At 18.0% G+C, this 23,417-nt stretch overlaps 5 protein-coding genes across 5 annotated transcripts, besides 2 other annotated features; 3 read left to right on the plus strand and 2 right to left on the minus strand.

Moving 5' to 3' along the window:
* Positions 1-86: 86 nt before the first annotated feature.
* NEK3 (NIMA related kinase 3, putative) lies at positions 87-974 on the plus strand (the record flags this gene model as incomplete). Its single annotated transcript, XM_028672224.1, has 1 exon — positions 87-974. The coding sequence occupies one exon, from the start codon at positions 87-89 to the stop codon at positions 972-974; it is 888 nt and encodes a 295-aa protein (XP_028528797.1).
* A 1,777-nt stretch (positions 975-2,751) lies between these two features.
* On the minus strand, positions 2,752-4,230 carry PGAL8A_00320300 (XPA binding protein 1, putative; the record flags this gene model as incomplete). Its single annotated transcript, XM_028672225.1, has 1 exon — positions 2,752-4,230. The coding sequence occupies one exon, from the start codon at positions 4,228-4,230 to the stop codon at positions 2,752-2,754; it is 1,479 nt and encodes a 492-aa protein (XP_028528798.1).
* Positions 4,231-7,260: 3,030 nt separating this feature from the next.
* Positions 7,261-9,247, plus strand: PGAL8A_00320400 (fam-f protein; the record flags this gene model as incomplete). Its single annotated transcript, XM_028672226.1, has 3 exons — positions 7,261-7,320; positions 7,394-7,455; positions 7,516-9,247. The coding sequence occupies 3 exons, from the start codon at positions 7,261-7,263 to the stop codon at positions 9,245-9,247; spliced, it is 1,854 nt and encodes a 617-aa protein (XP_028528799.1).
* A 580-nt stretch (positions 9,248-9,827) lies between these two features.
* Positions 9,828-10,527: a repeat region.
* Positions 10,528-14,190: 3,663 nt separating this feature from the next.
* On the plus strand, positions 14,191-15,152 carry PGAL8A_00320500 (Plasmodium exported protein, unknown function; the record flags this gene model as incomplete). The annotated part of the gene is made up of 2 exons (XM_028672227.1): positions 14,191-14,371; positions 14,593-15,152. The coding sequence occupies 2 exons, from the start codon at positions 14,191-14,193 to the stop codon at positions 15,150-15,152; spliced, it is 741 nt and encodes a 246-aa protein (XP_028528800.1).
* Positions 15,153-16,952: 1,800 nt separating this feature from the next.
* Positions 16,953-17,649: a repeat region.
* A 2,259-nt stretch (positions 17,650-19,908) lies between these two features.
* Positions 19,909-20,905, minus strand: PGAL8A_00320600 (Plasmodium exported protein, unknown function; the record flags this gene model as incomplete). Its single annotated transcript, XM_028672228.1, has 2 exons — positions 19,909-20,592; positions 20,711-20,905. The coding sequence occupies 2 exons, from the start codon at positions 20,903-20,905 to the stop codon at positions 19,909-19,911; spliced, it is 879 nt and encodes a 292-aa protein (XP_028528801.1).
* Positions 20,906-23,417: the final 2,512 nt, after the last annotated feature.

Raw genomic sequence — 23,417 nt, forward strand, 5'->3', positions numbered from 1 at the left:
TTTTTTTTTTTTTTTTTTTTTTTTTTTTTTTTTTTTGTGCTTTATTTTATTTTCTTATTTGTTTATCTATTACCTTTTTCATTAATATGCTGTCATTACTATTACCATCAAATGATTCAGCTGAAAAACACAATCTATATACTAACTATGGGTATACATTTGAAACAGTTTTAGATATACTAACATCAAATAGTGAATTACATGTAATAAAATCAATAAAAACAGGTGAAATTTTTATTTCAAAAGTGTATGACATATATGGTATTAGTGAAAATGATTTAAGTAAATATATGAATGAACTTTACATAATGAAGAAATTAGAAAACTGTGAGAATGTTGTTAAAATTGTTGATTTTATTAAAAAAAATGATTCGCTTTCTTTAATATTAGAATTTTGTAGTCAAGGTGATTTACATTCAGACATCTTAAGAAGAAAGTTGAACAATGAAATTTACACAGAAAGTGAAATTTTTAACATTTTAAATCAAATTTTAAATGGATTAAGTTCAATTCATAAAAGTGGAATAATTCATGGTGATTTAAAAAGTACAAATATTTTTATAAAAGATGATAAAATAAAAATAGGAGATTTTGGTATATCACAAATAGGAACAAATAACAACTTAGGAACTTTAAATTTTTTAAGTTATGAATCAATTAAATTTAGAAGAACAAATAAATTGAGTGATTTATTTCAAGTGGGTTGTATTTTATTTGAATTAGCTACATTATCTTCACCATTTTCAGCAAAAAATATGAGTGAAATGATTTCGTTATTTGAAGATAAAAACTATAAAAATTACATTGTTAAAAGTATTTCATCATTTTATTCAAAAAAACTAGTTAACATTATTTCGAAGTTATTATCACTAAATACTTTAGAAAGATTAGAAGCAATCACTAATTATAATTTAAACAAGTGTAAAAATACAAACTTAGAAGTTTTAAATAGAATAGAATGTATAGCTGCATAGATAAAAATTGGGAAAATTATCTATAAAATATTATGAGAAATATTAAATATATAAAAAAAATTTAATAAAAAAAGTTTATGATTAAAAATATTATTAATAATATGTGATTATGAACAACAACGAAAGAACTATTAAGAAGTTTTTTTGCAATTTTCATGTATGGAACAATCATATAACTCTTTAAGTACGTTTATATATATATATATATATATATATATAATATAAATATAAAGAAAATTTACAAAAGTGTGTTTAATATGGATTAATAGTTTTTATAAGATAATCTAAAATTTAGAGGTATAAAGACAAATATCATAGTACAAAAAATATGAAGTTTCTTTTTACTTAAAATTATTGAACATTTGTTTTAAAAAAAATAGTAATTCAATGAGTAACTCAGAAAAATGTGTAAGTAATGTGATATTCTTTGAATTTTTAGATATTAATATAAAATGAAAAAAAAAGATAAAAAAAAAGAAGTAGAAATATTAAAATGTAACTAAAAAAAAAAAGGATATAATAAAAGTTAAAAAAATACATACAATGTGGATATAAAAATATAAGATGTTACAAATGTATATATTGAAAAGTGAATTTATATAAATAAAAAGTTTAGATAAAAAAAGGGTTTATTTAAAAATATGAAAAAGTTTTAAATTGAAAAATGTTAAAAAAAAAGTTTATTAAAATGAATATAAAGTATTTCAAATAAGAAAAATTAGAAAATGGTATAAGAAGAAATAAATGAGAAAATTAAAAGCAAAAAAAAAAAAAAAAAAAAAAAATATAATAAAATAGAAACATATTTTATAATAGTATGGAAGAATTACTATTTTATTTTAACTAAATGTGTTGATGTTTTTGTAAATAATGAAATATTAGTTTCTTTTTATTTCCTAGAAATTTCGAAAAGAAATTAATTTCTTTTTCATATTTTTTTATTAAATTAATAATATAACAAATGCGCATTTAAATTTATTTTACTCCATGTTTGTTATCGTAATTTTTTTTTTTTTTTTATTATCTATAAACAAATATTAGAATACTTAAAAATATTATAGATTTTTTTTTTTTTTTTTTTAATTATAAGAAAAAAATAAAGGTTTCTTATCTTTACTAAAAACAGTATTAAAGAGTGGAGAATAAATAAATACATTTATCTATTAATAGGAAAAAAAATATAGGCCATAAAAGAAAATAAAAAAAATTGTTTCATAAACAAATACATTTATTATACTTATAAAAAAAATGAATAATATTTATTAAAAAAAAAAAAAAAAAATTTATATAAAAAAAAGTAGGTAGAAATATTTGAAACTTATACTAAGTAAATAATTAAACAAAAAGGAATTTAGAAATTTTCAAAAATGATAAAAGCATATATCTTGAAATTAATAACTATTATGCAAATTTAATTTATTTTAATGAAGAAATAAAAATTTAATTATACAAATTCTTATATTTATTAATTTTTTAAATTCATTTTACATAAAGATCAAAGAATTAAAAATATAAATTTTAAATTTTCACCTTTTTAACAAAATCATTATTAATTAAAGAATATTAAAATTAAAGATACATATACAATGCTTCATGTACAAATAAATGTATTTTTTTATTTTTAAATATATAGGGAATAAATAAGGGCTTTAAATAAATAATAAAATTAATTTATTTACGGAAATTTTTTTAGGAGCAAAAAAAAAAAGAAAAAAAAAAAAAAACATCTTACTTTGAAGTGAAGAAGAAATACACAAACATTTTTATAATTTGCATATCAGTTTTTTGATATTGGTATATTTTTCTGTTTTTCCATTAATAAAGATTCCATTTTCAATTTTATATCTTTTTCCTTTTTTTTTTTAATTCTTTTCATTTGTTTTTCTATACATGGTACATAATCACTTATGTATTCTTCCTTTAGATATTCTAAATTTTTTAATATATTATTAAAACCTTCATTTGTTTTTGATGAAATCCCTACTGTTTTAATGCCTTCATAAAATTCATTAATCATTAATGCGCATGACCTACTAAAACTTGCCATATAACTTTCATCATTTAAAACATCTTCATTGAAACTATCATAATTTTTCATCCATTCAATACATTTATCATGCTTAATGATATCAATTTTATTAAAGCAAGCCAAGAAAGGCAATCTAGATTTATACAAAACGCTACAAGCATATAGCATATTAGACATAAATGTAATAGGTCTTTCACATCTAACAGTATCAATAACATAATTAATTACAACTGGAAAACTAACTGAAAGTGTTTCTAATATAATATTACCACTAGCTGACCAATTAAATACTTCAATTTGCCCTGGAGTATCAACAATTATATAGTTTAGTTTTTGTTTTCTTTTTTCTAATATTTCAATCACTTTATCAAATCTTGTAGCGAATAAGTTTAAACATGTCATTATAGCTCCATTTGGACCAAGTTTATATTCCTTCATTATTTCATGGTATTTTATACTATCTCTTATATCTATATTCGTTGGATATTGTAAATATTTAACAGCTGGGTCTAAATTAATTGTATATACTTTTTTTTTTTTTTCTATTTTTAAATATTTATATAAAGATCCAACGTACGTTGTTTTACCACTTCCAGCCATTCCAATTACAATTATAACAGTTGGTAAATTTTGGTAATAATCTTTTAAGTTACCTTTTATTTTTGGATCTTCATTTTCCTTTTCTTTTTCGCTTAAATCGTTAACGTCTTTTTCTTTTTCATTCATATTGTTAATTTCACTTTCTTTTTCATTTAAATTGTTAACTTCACTTTTTTTCTCATTTAATTTAACTTCACTTTTTTTCTCATTTAAATTGTTAACTTCACTTTCTTTTTCATTTAAATTGTTAACTTCACTTTCTTTTTCATTTAAATTGTTAACTTCACTTTCTTTTTCATTCAAATTGTTAACTTCACTTTTTTTTTCATTTAAATTGTTAACTTCACTTTCTTTTTCTTTGCTTACATTTTCAGTAGTAATGCTTTCACTAACTTCACTGTCAGGAGTATAAATCTCTCTTTTTTCTGAGAAAATTTCTTCATTATAAAACTTGTTAACATTAGTATTGTTATAATTTTCTTTTCTTATACAATTATTATTTTCTATTTTAAGTTCTTTTTTTAAAATATATGGGACTTTTATATTATTATCTATTTTATAATTGTCAATATTATTCAATTCTTTGTCAATGTCCTCTTCTGTAATTTTTTCTTTTTTCCCTTTCATTTTAAGTAATTATTTAATAAAATATGAATAATTCTACAATGTAATTTTAATAAATTTAAAACTTCATAAAATTAATGAATTTAATTAAAAAATAAAATTAAAGAATAAAATATATTTTTATTTCATTTGTAAAATTTTTAAAAAAAGATATAAATAGATAAATTTTTATCAACCTTTTAAAAACAATTTACATTTAAAAAAAAAAAATTTGTTCATTTATTTAATTTAATGCTTAAATATTAACAATATTTGGGATTTTATAATAAAAAAAATTTTTTTTTTCAACATTTAGTATATTTATTTATTATTCAAAATAAAAAAAAAAAAAAAAAAAAAAAAAGTTATAAAAATTAAAATATTATATATGAATAATTTTAAAAATTTATATTTTTTTATTATTACCTTTATTTTTAATTATTAAAAATAGACCCTTTTTAAAAATAATTAGACCTTAATAAAAATAAGAAATATCAGTTAATTATAAAGTATTACATTATGCTTATTAAAAATAAAAAAGAAAAATATTTAATGTAATTTTTAATTTAAATACTTTCATTAATAAATAAAAAAAAATATGAGTGTGTGATTTTTTTTTTTTTTTTGATTTTTTCTATCATTTTGTTCTAATATATTTTATGTTTAATGTTTTTTATTTAAAAATATTATCCAAAGGAAAAAATTTTTAAAAATATTTATGTTTTTGCATACATTAATTATTAAATTTTTTTTTTACCTTAGTTTTTTTAATAAAAAGGAATAAGAATAAAAAAAGAATGTAAATCTTTTCTTATTATTTTACTCTAAAAAAGAGAAATAATATAGGTAAAACTAAAAATGATATTTATACTAAAGAAAATAGAATTTCCATTGTTATTACAAAGGTATTTTTCCATTATAAAAAATTGTTTATTTTATTTTAATTTACTTTTAGAAAATAAAGAGATCATTTGTATGTATTTCTTATTCTTAATTCTCCATTTACATATATAAAATGGTTTTCTTTAATAAACTTATACGTAATTTTATCCCAATATTATATATTTCGTGAAATAGCTAAAATAATTTATAAAATGTATTTAACTTTTTATTAAATGAGATAAACTAAAAATGTGCATTAACGTAATAATATATTAGTCTATTAAAAATATAGAAAAGATGTGTACATATTATATTATAATTATATGTTTACCTATTTTTCATTTATCAATGAGTAGAATTTCTTATATTAATATATATATATATATATTATATGTTAATAGATAAAAAATTGGTTTTAAAAAAAAAACACTCATAAAATAATTTTTGTCATGCTTAAAATTGTGTTCATATTAAAAAAAATTAAATGATTAATATTACTAGATATAAAAATAAGAGTAATGAAAGATTTATGTTCTTTATAAAACTAAAAATACTCTGTATGAAGAAAAAAGAAAGAAAGGAGCATTTAAAGAAAAAAAATATTTTGTGAATACTTATCATAAAACATTTTATGCTAACAATATATTAAATGTTTTAGATATACTTATTAAAATTATAAAATATGTAGCTTTAATCAAATTAACTTCTACAAAACAATTCTATGATTATAAAAATGTTATATATATTTTTAAATGTTACTGTATTACTTTCTAAGAAAAAATCTTCTTCCCTTTTTTTAAAGCAAAATTATATTTTTATAAAAACCTATGTATTTGTTTTGGTACCTTTTTAAGTGTTTAACAAATGGATTTTCACTATCTTTTGATTAAAAGAAATTAATAGTAATTATATAGTGAAGCATAAAATATTTTCCATAAACACTCTATAAATATGTTATTTTTTCCTATTTTAAAAATAGAAATAAAAATTAACTCTTAACAAAAATACTATTACCTATTTTATATGTATTAATTGTGTTTTATTTTATTATATATACATTATGATATATAAAATAAAATTTTTTTAATAATTAATACTCCTAATGCATACAATAATTACGTAAATTTATATTAAATGTATACACATGAAATTTCATAAAAAAATAAAGTGCTTATTCTATAAATTAAAATATTATATTTATTTTTAATTAAATGCTTTAATTGGAATATAGAAAGAAAAAATGAAAATTTTATTTTAATTAAACTGAATGTATAATAAAGTATTCTAAAAAGTTAGAGTAGATCTCTTACAATTTTTTAAAATGAAAAATACTAAAAGTAAAATTTTAAATAAAATGTTGAAAATTTTTATAAAATTTTTGTATTATACTTTAATAAATTTATTAAAAATATTCATATTTCTATAATCAAATTTGTACATGATTATATTATGGATTTTAATAGTAACATATTTAACCTTATTTGTAAATTAATACATAAAATACATGATTATATTGTCGATTTTAATAAAAACATATTTAACCTTATTTGTAAATTAATAAATAAAATACAATAAAGAAAGGAAAAAATATTTAACTATATTCAAAAATTTAATTTGATGAGTTTTATAATATTTTTCATTTATTATTTCATGTGGTCCAGTATATTGACTTTCTAGGAAAAGTATGTGCATATATTATTAAGTAATTATTATTATCTATCTCTTTATAAGTTATAAGGGTTGAACATTTTTAATACAAATATAAACTACAAAAATTTCATTAAGGTGCTCTTTACATGCAAAAAGGTTAGAAAAAAAAATTGTGTGTTAAGGTTGCTTTATTTTTTAATAATCTAAAAACTGCAAACACATAACATGCATAAAAGAAAACGTGGGAGTATTTGAAACATATTAAAAGAAATAGTGATATTTATAACATTAAATATGAAAAAGGTAATTTAGTGATTATAAATGAATATAATTATTTATAATATTCATAAAAATATATATAATCAAAATTGTGTATAGTAATATTAATATATTTTTTTTTAATTATGAGTTTAGCATATAATAATGTAATTTTTTTAAAATAGAAGAAAAAATTGCCAGGTTTTTCCTATTATGAATGAGAATATATCTTATTCCTTATTTTTTCTGGTTATAATTATGATTATGAATGTTTTTTGTTTGGCAAAAGTAAATATATTTAGGTTTACCATTATTCTGTATCCAGTATTAGTTTATATATATTTACATAAAATTTTTATTAATAACTAAAAATATATTTTTATTGTTTTTTATTAAGGTTTTATTTTGGTTATTGTTATGGTGCAGAGGATGCACGTGTTCTTACTCTATTGCATCAAGGTAAATATAATACTTTTTTTTAAATATAACCTCTTTCTAAAATATTTTTTTTCCTTTTAGTAGTCTAACAGAAAGTGATCAAATTAAATATTCCTGTGAAGGAGATCTTATACCAAATTCTGAAGAAAGAAATGAACTAGATACGAATGAACAAGAGGCACTCATTTCTGAGGAAAATGATACAACAAATTTTATAGAAAAAGGGGAAGAGTACAATGAGGGTATAATTAATATTTTGAGTAAAACTAAAAATGAAAACTGTGATGACGTTGAGGAACTAAAAATAGATGAGTCAAAATTAATTGGAAATGCTTCGAGACAATTAGAATCTAAAGATCCAGAAAAATGTGAAAAACCTAACTTCAATAATTTATTAACCAGTGGATTTTACACTGATATATCAATAGGAAATAATACTACGATGAAGTGCTTAAGAAGTATTTATTCTTATGTTACTAATACTACTATGGAAAGAGCAAATAATTTTCGTATTATATATACGAAGTTTGCGAATAGTTTTTTAAAATTACCTTTTAAAGGAGAAGGAGGAAACTTATATGATATAATAAAAAATAAGAATAATTCTCCATATATTATAAAAGGGCATAATATAGAATTATATATAAAAATGTTAAAAAAAAAGTGTGCAAATACAAAGAATATTTTTCATATGGAGAAAGATAATATTGCGAAAGCAGAAAATATGATGGAAAATTTTAATTTATTTATTCACAATTATTTAACGGATCTTTCTGAAACAACTGAAACTATAACAAAAGTTTCAGAATTTTACGAAAATTTTATGCTAGACGATAGAAAATTTAATTTTAGCTTTTTTAATGATTTATTAGGAATAAATAAATTAAGTAAAGTAATATTTTTTTTATCATCCATATCGTATGGAAAATTGGATGATTTAAAAATGGATAAAGAAGTCCTTGAAAGTCTGAATAGTCATATGAAAACAATGGATATTATAATAAATAATGCAAAAAAAGAGTATAATTTAACGGAAAAAATTTTTTTTCGTATTTTTAAAATGAAAAAAAAATTCAAAATGCGCAAGATTATGAATTTTTTAAGATGGTATTTTATTAATTACGAAAATAAATATGAATCACGGAAGGATGAACTATTATTATTATTTGAAAATGATAGAGAAGAATTAGAAATAAAAAAGAACTTAATGGAAGCACTACAAAATAATCAAGAAAATTTAAAAATGTTTAAGAGAAAACTTTGTTTAGAAGAAATAAAAAAAACTAAAAGATTTTCCTTTAGAAAATATAAAGATGAAAATAAAACGAATTTTAAAAATTTAAGAAATTGGAATAATGCAGCTCCTTTACTAGAAAAGTTAATTTCAATCAACAAAGTAGTTGAGTTTTTGCTAGTTTTTCAAGATATTTTATCAAAATTATATTTAAATATTAGCAGGTTACAAAATACGAAATCAGAAGATGATGAAAGAATAATTTATGAAAACATAACTACTATATTTAATTTATATCACAAACAAAGAAGTACATTAAAATTTTACACTCAGTGGTTTCTCCTTATATACAAAATTAAAGAAAAATTAAAAGAGTTAGATGAATTATATTTAGAAAATAAGTTTATTTTAGATATGATAAAACATTGCGTTGATGAGTGCAATTATATTGCTTTTAATAAGAATAGATTGAATGAAAAAGAGTGTCGTCAGAGGTCCCAAATTATTTACCATTCATTAAGTTTTATTTTAACACGTTTAATTAATAATAATGGTATTTTTATTAAATATTTGGCATAAGAAATAATGAAAATAATAATTTATATTTAACGAATTATGCTATATTAAGAAGTGCACAAAATGTTTCAATAGAGAAAATTTTATTTAATTATAAATAATAATCAATAACATATTAGTAAATGGAAAAAAAAATGAGTGTATCGTTGAAAAATTCAATATTAAAAATAATATATGAAAATTAAAATATTTTATTCATTATATTATATTTTTATTTTATAATGAATTAATGATTTATTAATATAATATTAAGGGTAATTTTTTTTTTTTTTTTTTTTTTTCTGCATTAGTTTACTAGATATTATAAAACCTATAATTTACAAAACGCAAAGATTTTTAAATTTCAAATGTTTTCATATATTTAAGGGTTTTTATGATATAAATAAAATAAAAATTAATTTTTTGTTTTTAAATCATTTTAAAATATTTGCAAGTCACATTCTTAACTTTTATGTAATTTTCCTCTTTTATTCTTTTTGATTTATTAAATTTATCTAGCTTTTACACCTTAGGATTAATTAGAATAAGTTAAATTGATTTTTTTTTTTTTTTTTTTGTTAATTTTTAGTTTTTTTTGGATATTTGGTTAATAAAGGGCTTAATTAACATTTTTGGCTATAAAAGGACTAGCTATTTGGAGAATACATAGTTGTGCTAACTAAAAAAAAGAAAATAATTATTGGAATTTTTTTTGAGATATGTTTCTTTTGAAAAAAAAGAAATATAAAAAAAAAAAAAATATAAAAAAAAGAATTATTATTCATTTTTTTTTAAAGGAAAGAGATTTTTATTGAGAGAGATTTTTTTTACTAAAAATAATAATGTTTTTATAAAAGAGTTTAATTTGCATAATATTTATATTTTGAATTTATTAGAGAAAATTTTATACATATGACACTAAAATTTTCACGTAATTAATATTCATATAATTTATTTTCATTTTTACTAATTGTTTATGTTTGTTAATTCAACAGCAATATGTTTAAATTGCTGAATATAATTCATAACAAAGAAATAATTAATTTATATTTAATTAATAGTCAATATTCAATAAGGATTTAAATTTTTAATAAAAATAAGGATTTCTATTAAAGTAAATAAATGCCTATTGAAAGTAAAGAATGTTGAACGAAATAAAGCACATAGTTAAGATATACTCGTTCAAAGCATATAAAAATACATATAAATACAACAAAATCGTAGAGACACCTCTACATGCTCTTTATTAATTTGTTTGTTCAGTTCTCGAGTGAAGTCACCGAACATCCAGTTAATATATCAATACTTCATTTTATAATATGACAAAAGCATAAGCATTATTATAACATATTTTTTTACTATATAGTATAAAAAAAAATTTTCTTTTACATAAATTAATAATTTTTCCTTAAATATATTATAAACGTTTTTATAAAAAAGTTTTAGTTTATCATAAACAAGCAATAAAAAAAAGAGTGCCTATGTAGTAATTTAAAACTTATAAACTTATAATAAAGAAAAACATTGATATTAATAATAATTATTTGTAATTCCTAAGAGTTACATAGTAATTACATCATCATTTAGGAATTAAATATTCAATGACTATAAAATTTATTTTTTAATTAATACAGAAATTGATTTAAATCATTTTCATGGGGCATTAAATATTTTATCACATTATGGAAAAACATAATTATTTTCATTGAAAATAATAATTTTTTTTCCTTTCCATTATATTAATTTATATTTTTACTAATAGTTTAATAATTTCTATATTTTTCTTTATAAAAGAACAAAAAAATATATTCCACAACTTTAATTATGTATTAAAATAGACACTTAAAATGTATCATATATTGATAAACAAGGATTTACATTAAATAAATATTCTATTTTAACTACCATTTTTTTAATTATACTTTTAATATTAGTTTATAAAACTTTTATTTTATTTTCTTATTATATTTAGGTTCATAGATTATATGAAATTATTTGTTTATAATATTATTCTTATGTTTTATTAGAAAAAAAAAGAAAGGTTTATATAGAGTTGCTTAATAAGAACATTGACAAAGTAAAAATATAGTGCAAATTATAATATAGTTCTTAAATTTTTATTAGAAAAATATATTATTTATAATATACATGGTAGCTAAAAAGTATATTTAAAAAAAGATTAAAGTTTTTTATTACAATTTTTTTTTTTTTAATAAATCACACTATTAAATTTTTATTATTATATATATTTTAAATTAAAATATTAAATTATTTTATCTTTTAATTTTTTTGTATTTTATTAGAAGGAATTTTTATTACGATAGTGTTAAAAAAAAAAAAATCTTTATAAAGAAATTCATTTTATCTATCATGAAATTCACTATATAAATTATTCCTTCAACTTTTTTTCGATAAAATAATTAATTTAATAAAATATAATATATAACATTATATTAAATAGAAAGAAATATAGTAGAATATGACAATGCTCTAATTCACGTCTTAGTGATAAAAATGGATTCTGTAAATATTTGTTCAAAATATTCATTTATATAATTAAAGTATTTGTAGATACTTCAATTTTATAGACTAGCAGAAAATGTTGTCCTAAATTTTAATCATTCTTTTCTATATAAAAAAAGTAGTGAACAAGGAAATAGATTAATCTATAAAAAGTAAAAGCATAAGTGAGAAAATTTTTTTTTTTTTTTTTTTTTTTGGAATAAATATAACTGTATAAAACTTCTTTTAAAAAACTTTTATTATTACTTTATATATTTAAATTATTAATTAGCAATTCAATGAATTCAGGAAAGTATTGTATAGTCAAATTGGTAAAGTCAGGTAGAATAAACTCTACTTAATTTAGCAGTTACACAATAACCTTTATGAAAAAAATATATATGTACAGTTATTGAAAAATGTAACATGAAATAACTACATTATTCCATATAACATTTAAAAAAAAATAAAATATACATTAGGCCGATATATATTATTATTCTTTTACATTTTAATGAATTAAAGAATATTTTATTAATTAAAAAAAAAAAATAATTAGGAATAAAAATTATAAAATATTCACATATTTTCACGTTACGATAATTTATATCTAATTTACATAATAATTTATATTTCTCAAAATATTATAATTTCAATATAATATATTACATTTCTTTTTATTAAAAAATAAAAATATTAATTTTAATTTTTTTTTTTTAAATTTAATTATGAAGAAAAAAAATATTGACACATAATAAATTTTGTATTAATATATACATATATATATTATAAAATGTCTCACATACATAATTAAACATTTATATATAAGTTTGCCTCATTTTAATAACTCAAAAAAATTAATAATACTATTTATTACTAATTGTATAAAATAAGAAAATAATAGAAAAAATATTATAAGGGATAAAATAAACAATTATCTCTGATATAATTCTAATTTATTGATATTAGGTAAATTATTACCAATAATATTAGAATTAATTTAAGGTTCTGTTTTACCTATTTTTTATCTTAAGAAAAATTTTAATGATACTTTTCTATTGTTAAATATCATGATGTTATTAACATGAAACATTAAAATAAACCTATATAATAGCAAAATATATTGTGTAATTTTGTTTTATTTATCATTGTATATTTAAGCTTTTAATGCTATGTTTGAAAATTAAATGTACATATATTAGTTAACAGAAAGCTTTTAGAATTTTTTTATTTTTTTAAAATTTTATTAGTCAGTCCAATAAAAAATAGAAGCTTATATATACATAGTATTCAAAATTAGTTAAACATTTAAATTGTTATAGTGACACAAAAATATATTTTTTATTAAGAGGACGAATTTTTTTTTGTTTTATATGTTGTTATTATCTAGTTTATTATGATGAATTTTATGAATTTTTTTTTATTTAGTGAAAAATCATTGTACTGTTTATAAATTTTATAATAATAAAATTTCATTTTTACATGGATTTTTTTCTTGTTTTTCTTATTATTGAATTTTATTTGGTTTACAAAATGAGCTTAAGAGTAAAATGAGAAAATTAAGTTAATTTCTTAGTATATTATGAAAGGAAAAAAACAAAAATTAATAAATTATATATATATATTTTAAGGAAAAATTATGTGTATTTTTTTTTTTTTATAGAATTACTCATGTGTTAAGTATTTATTTTTTAACTTTTCATTAATTTATTCTGCTATATTGATATATATTATGGTTTGTTTTAATTCGACTATTTATCTTCATTACTTACTATTATAAATTAAATGAAAAAAAACTCTATTAACATTACATAATGTATGAATTATAATTAGTGAATATTTCTCTAAACATTTATTAAAATTTCCAATTAAAAAAAAATTAAATTTATAAGTAAATAATTATGAATATGGATTTTTTAACTATTCTATTAAAAGGCAAATATTTATAAATTAGAATTAGAAGAGCATTACTTCATTTCATCCCTAATATAGAAATTAGGCAAAAAATAACAGTATCGTATAGCAAAATATAAAATATATATACAATGCACTAGGTATGCATAAATTCACTTAAATATATATAATTTTGTTGGAATATATATGAGCTATTGTGCATGTTAAAAATTTTATACTAGATCATAATACGTCTTAAATAGTGGAATAATTACATTTTGTAGATTATGATTGTCTAATTTTTTATTTTAATAATATATAAAATTAAAAAATATTTATTTAACTTTAAGAAATAAAATTTTATAAATGTATATCTTAAAATTTTATATATTATAAATTAAAAATAAAGGGAAAACTTCATTTCATATAATACAATAATTAATATTTATCTACAGAAACTAATTATTAAATTTTAGTTTTTTAAGGTTATTAAGTTATTAAATTAGTCATATAAAAGAAAGAATAAGTATAATAAATTTTTATTTTTTTTTCTTTATGCTTATTTAGTAAAAATGAAATTTATTTTTTCATTACATTTAATTATCTTAACAATTTCTTTTTCATGTCTAAGAAATTTTTCATTTTTATATTTCATATACAAAATAAAAAATGACAATTCCTTGCATTTCTTAAGAGCTAATTTAAAAAATAACAAATTTGAATATATAAGAAAACTAATGGAAGAAGATAGATGTAAAAAATAATAAAAATGAAAACGATAAAATTTTGTATTTATTCTTATGATTCCATTAATTAAATAGTTCTATAATATGAATAAAAAAAAAAATAAAATAAACAAAGTGAATTATGATATGTATTAAAAAGAATTATTATATATTTATAAATAAATATATGAAAAAAAGAATGAACCTATTAAAAATATAAATACATTTTTTTTTTTTTTATTCATATAGTAAAAATTCATTTAGAAGATAAACTTATTGATGATTTTATTAATTATTATAATGTAGCCGATTCATCCGATTTTGAGGAAATTATTGATCCTACTATATTTGATAATTTAGACGAGATTGAAAAAATAGAAAGTTCTAATAAAAATACTCAGGTTTATAAAGACGAGAGAGATAAAAAAAGAAATAAAAAGAAATATAGTACAAATAAAAGTTGTGAATCAACAGAAAAAGCATGTAATGCACACATTCGAGACAATTTAAGAACTCAACGAAGGGCTCCTAAAAGGTATCTTGACAATGAATTTTATTATGATACATCATTAAATATTGATTATAAAATAAAGTGTAACAAAAATAGACGAAATAATAAACGTCCTTCAAATTATAAGAGAGGAGTAGATAAAAAAACACATAAGGATAAATCACATGTAATAAAAAAACTCAGTGAACTTAACATGAATAGTAAAGAAGAAAAAATTGATAATGATGTTTTTACTAAATTTAATTCACCTACAATTGATGTTGCACATGATAAAGCGGGACCATCTCATAGAAAATAATTTATTCAGAAAATTACATTCACTGAATGCATGATGCATGATAAATCTATTAAAAACTTTAAAATAAATATATTACTTAAGCTAAGTTTATCTAAAGAAAATATTGTTCAAGAAAAATAATATAATAAATTACAAAATTCTTTTAATGTTTATAAATTTATCACTAAAAAAGAACAAAGGATAAATATTATTAAAAAGAAAAATATTAAATAAAAAATAGCTAAAGAAGAAAAACAAAGTTCTTATCTAATGGAAGTTTTTAAGAAAGATATTTAAAAAAAAAAAAAAAAACTATTTAAAAATTATTTAAAGTGCTTTCAGTAAATAAATTTACAAAAGATTAAAAAAAATATATATATTCTTTATTTTTTTGTTGCAATTTATCAAGATATAGATAGAGCATTAATTGATAATTTTAAGAAAATTCAAGATACAAAGAACATACTTTCATTGAAAAAAAGAATTAGAGCTAATGTAGACGAAAAAATAAACGATTTATTATATTTAGGATACGAAATGAATTCATCTAATAAATTTATATTTAATGATGAAATAAGAAAGAAAGCAGTAGTACATACGAGAATTGAAACAATTTAAGAAATAAATTAAAAAATAAATATGGAAAATGTGACTATTTTTACAAATAGGTAGATAAACTGTGTAATTATCATTATAAAAAAATTTAAGAAGAAATTAATAAGATATCTATTAGTTAGAAAAGACATTAGATCATATGAGCTTAATCAAAAGTTCAAGAAAAAGATGAAAACAAAAAAATAATAAATCCATTTTTAAAAATTTATTTATATTGCTATGAATTTATATATTATTCATTAGATTAACACATAATTTATTATTTGCAAAAACGGATATATTAGTTATATTAAAAAATTAAAATTTTATTATATGAAAAATATATCAACTTATTCATTTACTAACAATTATTTAGTAAGATAGTAGAATGTATGTTCATTCATATTCTGTAAAATAGAAAAATTCATTAAGTGAAGAATATGTAAAAAATATTTTAAATAAATCAATATTATATTTAGTTAAATGCAAATATAGATAAATGTTAAGCAAAAATATGTATCATTATATATGCTCTTTTTATCATGTAATGACCTATAAAATATACCATTAACATATTTTACATAATATTTATATTAATAAATTAAGTAAATGTATTTTTATTTGTGCATGCCAAGTATTCAATAAAAATGCATACACGTACATGCATATATGAAAAGTTACTAGTTAACTATGTAAGAAATTTTAGGATATATATTTTTTTTAATAGACATTAACCTTTTTGAGAATAATAGTTGTATGAATAATATGTAATTACTTTGGTACAAAACCTCTTTAAAAAAAAAAATAATTTTTTTCTAATATTTTTTTTTATGTAAGAAAGAAATACTATTGTTTTTGAATACTTTTTTATTGGATAATTTTTTTTTCTGATTTTGTTGAAAATCCGTTTTTTCAAAATTAATTTAATTTTTGAAAAAATTAAATGAAATAGGAAAATAGCATAATAGAACAAAACATAATTTGTTCTTATTTTGCTTATTAATCACTAATATGTTTTACGATATAGTAAAAAATTGAATTTAAGATTAAAATAAATTATTATATGCACATATATATTTCAATAGTAAATAAAAACAGTATGAGAATCCTCCGCTTGATTCTTAATAATTTGTTAGTTCAAGAGTGTAGAAAAATAATTTATTAATTAACTATTTGGTTATTAAAAGGCTTTGTTAACCTTTTTGGAAATAAAAAGGACTAGCTTTATGATTTATTAACTGGATGTTTAGTAACTTCACTAAAGTACTGAACAAACAAATTAATAAAGAGCATGTAGAGGTGTCCCTACGCTTTTTGTTGTATTTATATGTATTTTTATATGCTTTGAACGAGTATATCTTAATTATATAATCTACTCCATTCAGCATTCTTTGATTTTAATAGGCATTTATTTACTTTAATAAAAATCCTTATTTTTATTAAAAATTTAAATCCTTATTGAATATTGATTATTGATTAAATATAAATTAATTACATCTTTGTTATGAATTATATTCAGCAATTTAAACATATTGCTGTTGAATTAACAAACATAAACAATAAGTAAAAATGTAAATATATTATATGAATATTAATTACGTAAAAATTTTAGTGTCACATATATAAAATTTTCTCTCACAAATTCAAAATATAAATATTATGCAAATTAAACTTCTTCATAAAAACATTATTATCTTTTGTAAAAAAAAATCTCTCTCTCAATAAAATTCTTCTCTCACCAAAAAAAAATAATCATCTTTTTTTTTATTTTATTTTTTTTTTATCTTTATCTTTTTCACAAGAAACATATCTCAAAAAAAATTCCAATAATTTTTTTTTTGGTTAGCACAACCAACTATGTATTCTCAACATACCTAGTCCTTTTTATAGCCAAAAAGGTTAATGAAGCCTTTTATTAACCACATAGTAAGCTTATATAAAAACAAGTTACCTTTATACTAATTTTAGTATAGTAAGAAAAAATTATTTATTATTATGGTGTTTTGAATTATTATAATAAATATATATATATACTATATATTTAAACATAAAAAAGATGGAATAATTTTTTTTTTTTTAGAATATATCTTAATAGATTGTGTATTTTAATTTATTAATAAACTAATAATTTATGCAACAAAATTTATTTTTCTTAAATAGTTTATTATATCATTTATAAAAAAATTATACAAACGTTATCACTTTTATTATATATACATATAATAAAAATATTTATTTATAGTAATACTTGTTTGCATTTTTATGTTATACATAATTACTATATAAGATGTTTTTCATTTATTTACTTCAAAAATATTTTTTTCTGTTAATAAATATTGGAATACACTGTTTTTTAATCTTAAAACAAGACGTTTTATAGTTGAATAATAATGTTTCTAATAAATAAAATGCTATTTTTTATAAAAATAGTGAATATATTACTAAAAAGTACACATAAATCTGTTATATTTAAATACATTGTAATGAAATAGATGCTTGTAATGGACATAATGAAATACTGCAGGGATGCTTTTTCACCATGTGGTTATCAAAAGGAATGCTTATTTTATAATAACTATGGTGATAAGAAAGAAATTTATGTTAAATTATGTTTTAATAAAAACATAATGAATACCTAAATATACTTCTGGAATTTTTTGGTATACGAAAATACACAGATTAATGAATTGAAATAATAATTTTTTTTATAAAAAATTAGTGAGGAATATCCTAAATATAAATTGAATTGTTAATATTTTTTTTCATAAATGTAATATAAAAAAATTGATATATTAATTTCATAATATTATGTATAATGTGTGTCTACATTTCACCTCAAATGTTTATCAAAGAACATACGCATATTTAAATCTTTAAATTACAGTAGATAATTCATAAATTTCTTATGTTTATTGTTTTTAAAAAAAAAAGACAAATATATATTTTAATTATACAAAAGAATAAGATGAACATAAAATATTTTACTATGAAAACAAAATTTTTGTTTTTATATTGATACATAAAAGATTCATTGTTTTATATAGAGTTCAACATACAGATGGCACCATTTCTTTTTCTTTTTCTTTTTCTTTTTCTTCATTCTCCTTTTCTTTTATATTTTCATATTATATTTTTAAAAAAATATTTATAACAAGAACATATATTTCAATTTTATCTTTCTTTTCGAAAATATATATCAAAGGTCATGGCTTATTTTATGTGTATATTTTATCATCAAAATGAATATGTACATTTTTATTTTTTTCTTGATCGTGCCTCTATTTACATTATCTCCACTAAGAATTAAATTAATTACTAATTTATTTAATAATGAACGAAAAAAAAAAGAGTTTAAAAATTTTCTTTAGTTATGTACTCGTACACGTAGATTTTAGATGAAAAAAATACTATTCCTTAATAAAAACAGATAACATTATAAATAAAAATAATTGATATTTTAATATTTTAGAGTATACAATATCTTTATAAATAAAAATAGGAGTTATTAACTATGAGGTTAAAAAAAATTATATATTTTATTTTTTTTTAATTTTCATATCATTAATTAAAATAAGAAAAAAAAATTAATAAAAATATAATAAATTTATATTAAAGTAATATAAGGGTCCCTATTATATATGATGTATTAAAATAAATATATATCCCATGGATATGTATATAATTTTCTTTTTATACACTCATCTTAGTAACAGAATTTTATAATAGAATAATGATAATAATATTCTTTTAAAACACTGTATCATTATTTATTTATTATGATTACCATGATATATATTAAAATTCCAATTGATATTTTTTACACTGGATTCGCAATGCATTTTGAACCTTGGTATAAATTATCTATAAATCTTTTTTTTCTTTTGCTAACGTCTTCAATCAAAATATGTTTCCACTTTTTTTTTTGTATTTATCTTATGGTGCTTCCATACTTGTATATTTGTATCTATAACATCTTTAAATTTTTCAGGTTTCCATGATTCTCCCTTAAGAATAAAAAGTTTTATTATCTTCAGTTTGCATACCTATTAAATCTTTTAAAATATCATTTTACCATTTATTTCATTCCTTTTTTAGGAAACCTTTATCAAAATTATGTGTATTCATCAGTGAACCAAATATATTTGCTAAATAAAGTCCTACTTGCCGGAAATTTCTTTTCTGATTACCATCTCCTTGCCATCATAAAAAATTGAATATACATATCTGTTCTGCTTGATACATCGTCTAAATTTTGACTCTTTTCATATTTTACATCTTTACACAATTGATCTTGTAAACCTGAACTACTTTCACCTAATGTAATTGCGCAACCTTCGTTTTTATTTTCTTGATTGCCCATTTCATCATTCACTTCACGTTTATCCATGTCATCGTGAATTTCCTGATTACCCATTTCATCGTTCATTTCATGTTTCTCAATTTCATCTTTCATTTCACGTTTGTTCATTTCATCATGCATTTCCTGTTTATCCATTTCATCCTTCATTTCAAGTTTATCAATTTCATCCTTCATTTCACGTTTGTCCATTTCATCATGAATTTTCTGTTTATCCATTTCATCAAACATTTCATGGTTCTTCTTTTCAATTCGACCACTTTCTTCTAATATTTCTTCTTTTTTTGATTCGCATTGCTTTTCATGATTACATTTATCACTTTGATTAAATTCAGACTTTATAGAACTTATATCATTTGACTGAGATTTTTCATCCTCTTTTATATTATATTTATTTTTTTTTTTCTTTGAACGATTCCATTTTTTGGGGATACATTGAGCTAATTTTCTGTGATACACTTTATTTAATTGTAATTCTGAAAATGCATTGTTCTTAGATATGCATGTATTCTATAATAACATTTAAAACATATGTATTGAAAAGATTTATAAATAAACAGTATTTTAATTTAATAACATAATAAAGCTAAAATTGTATATTTATTTTTAAATTTGAAATTTATCTTACTAATAAGGAGAGATATAAAAAGGAGAAGAAATACAAAATAAAAAGTTTAGAAAACAAAAAGTTTGAGAAGATGATTTTTTGAAAAATTTTTTTCCCCCTATTAAATGAAGAAATATCTAAATTATTTATACTTTTATTATTGAATACTAAAAATCTTCCTTGTAAAATAAAATTGATAGTGTTACTACTTCTCATCTTTATATATTTTTAAAATAGGAGATTTTTTGAAAAATTATAATTTTTATTTTACTTATAATATAATTTACGCAAAAAGAGATTTTTATAAATGATTAATAGCTGTGTTAAAAAAAAAAAGTACATTTAGATTATAATGTTATACAATTAAAGAAAAAGTATCATAGATGATATAAATATATATTTTTTTTTTCTTTAATGAAATTTATATTTAATTGAAATAATTCGTTGCAGACTTTTACATTAGAATAATTTTAATGAATAAATGAAAAGTTATAATTTTAATTATAGATATTTTCGATAAACTTTAAAGAATTTACTTTTATTTTTATTAAACTATTAATAAAAAAAAAACTATTGTTTTCATTTAATTATATGGAAAAAAAGGAATTTAGAAAAAATTAGTTCTAAAATTGTAAATTTCATTTATTCTTATTTTATCTATATATTTTTATTATTTTAAGAATTTTTATTTATATATAAATTTTAAAGTTAATAAAAAAAAATTTACAATAATTTTTATAAGAATATAAATAAATCGTTTTAATTCATTTCTCATTTAGTAATGCACTAATCGTAAAATAAATAAAATAAAAAATTTTTAATTTAAATTAAATAGGAATATTAATGAATACATTATATAATATATATTTTTATAAATAAAAAAAATAAACCAATTAATTTTTATTATAAATATCTTTTTTTTATTCTATATTTATTTTTAACTTTTTTCCTTTTATATGCTATTTATATTGATATTTTTTTTTGAAATGTGAATATAAAAATCTTTATTTTAGTTTTTCGTCATATTTATTTTTGAGAAATTATTTATAATTATATTATTTTGAGGATTATATTTTATTTTTTCTATTTCTAATTAGAAAAAGAAAAAATGAAAAAAATGCTAAATGTATTTTTTTTTTTTGAGAATATAAATTAATTACATTTAAAAAAGAGAGAAGAGTGAATGTACGTAGGAAGTGAAGGAAGAAATTATCTTGAACATGAAGATATCTTAGAGGAAGAATAAAAACTAATTTTACTAAGAAGATTAAAATATTAATAATATTATTTTTTTTTGTTATATAAAAAGGGAAAAAAAATTTTTTTTAATAACACATAATTTTTTAAGAAATATTATAAAATATTTGCTATACTCGAATATATATGATTTATGGTTTTATTTTGTACTACTTTTAAAATGTTTATTTAATGATTTATGACACATTTTAAATATAATTTACTTGATACAATATAAAATATATGAGAATATCAAGTAATAGAAAAAATTAAATGTGAAATTATTGATATACAGCTATTATTGTAAAATACTTTTTATTGAGATTAACTTTAAATTAAAATTTTACTGAACTTTTTGTATGTTAAATTCAAGTATATTTCACCTTGTATATACAATAACTATTTAAATTATATTATATGCATGCATTAATGTGTTTTATTTGATATAAAAAATATTTTTTATTTTTTTATAGAAGTGACAAATTATAAAAAAAATAATCGAAATAGAATATATATATGTGGAGAATTAAATTTTTTTTATTAAATAGTAAAAACAATGATAATTTATAATTCAATATATGAAGGAAATAATATACATTATATTTATGTAACATTTGTTGTAACGAGGATGATTATGTCGTAAATAATACGAAGTATGATTTTAACGTTTAATTATATTTTTATTTCATTTATCTGATTGAAAACTATAATGTTGTGGAATTTAATTTTTTGAAGAATAGAGAAATAATATTTAAATTTAAATTAATTATTTTTGTTTTTATCACTAAATGATATTAACTACTATATAAAAAAATAATATTAAAATTTAAGTTAATTATTTTTGTTTTTTATTACAAAATGATATTGACTATTATGTCAAAAAATAATATTAAAATTTAAATTAATTATTTTTGTTTTTTATTATTAAATGATATTAACTAATATGTCCATAAATAATATTAAAATTTAAATTAATTATTTTTGTTTTTTATTATTAAATCATATTAATTAATATGTCCATAAATAATATTAAAATTAAATTATTTAATTATTTTTTTTTTATTGATAAGTTAAATGGTATATGTTATGAAAAGAAAGAAAAATGAAGAGATAGGTGTATCATAACTTATATTATTATACGAGTAATAATAATATTAAGTATAATAATAAAGATTAAATTTTAAAAATATAATGTAATGAATATTATTAAGTATGGATAACAAATATAAATGTATAAATATATATTTTAAGGATATTTATAAGCATTATTTAATATTATTGTGAATCATATATAACATTTACAGAACTGTTTTAATATAAAGTTTGAATGAGTAATATTGTAATATTTTTAATAGGTTTTTTATTATTTTAGGTTAACCTTTTAGATTTTAGATTTCACCATTTAGATTTCAGGTTTCAGGGTTCAGGTTTCAGGTTTCAGGTTTCAGGTTTCAGGTTTCAGGTTTCAGGTTTCAGGTTTCAGGTTTCAGGT

Source organism: Plasmodium gallinaceum (assembly GCF_900005855.1).
Source record: "Plasmodium gallinaceum strain 8A genome assembly, contig: PGAL8A_v1_87, whole genome shotgun sequence".
Taxonomy (NCBI): Eukaryota; Apicomplexa; class Aconoidasida; order Haemosporida; family Plasmodiidae; genus Plasmodium; species Plasmodium gallinaceum.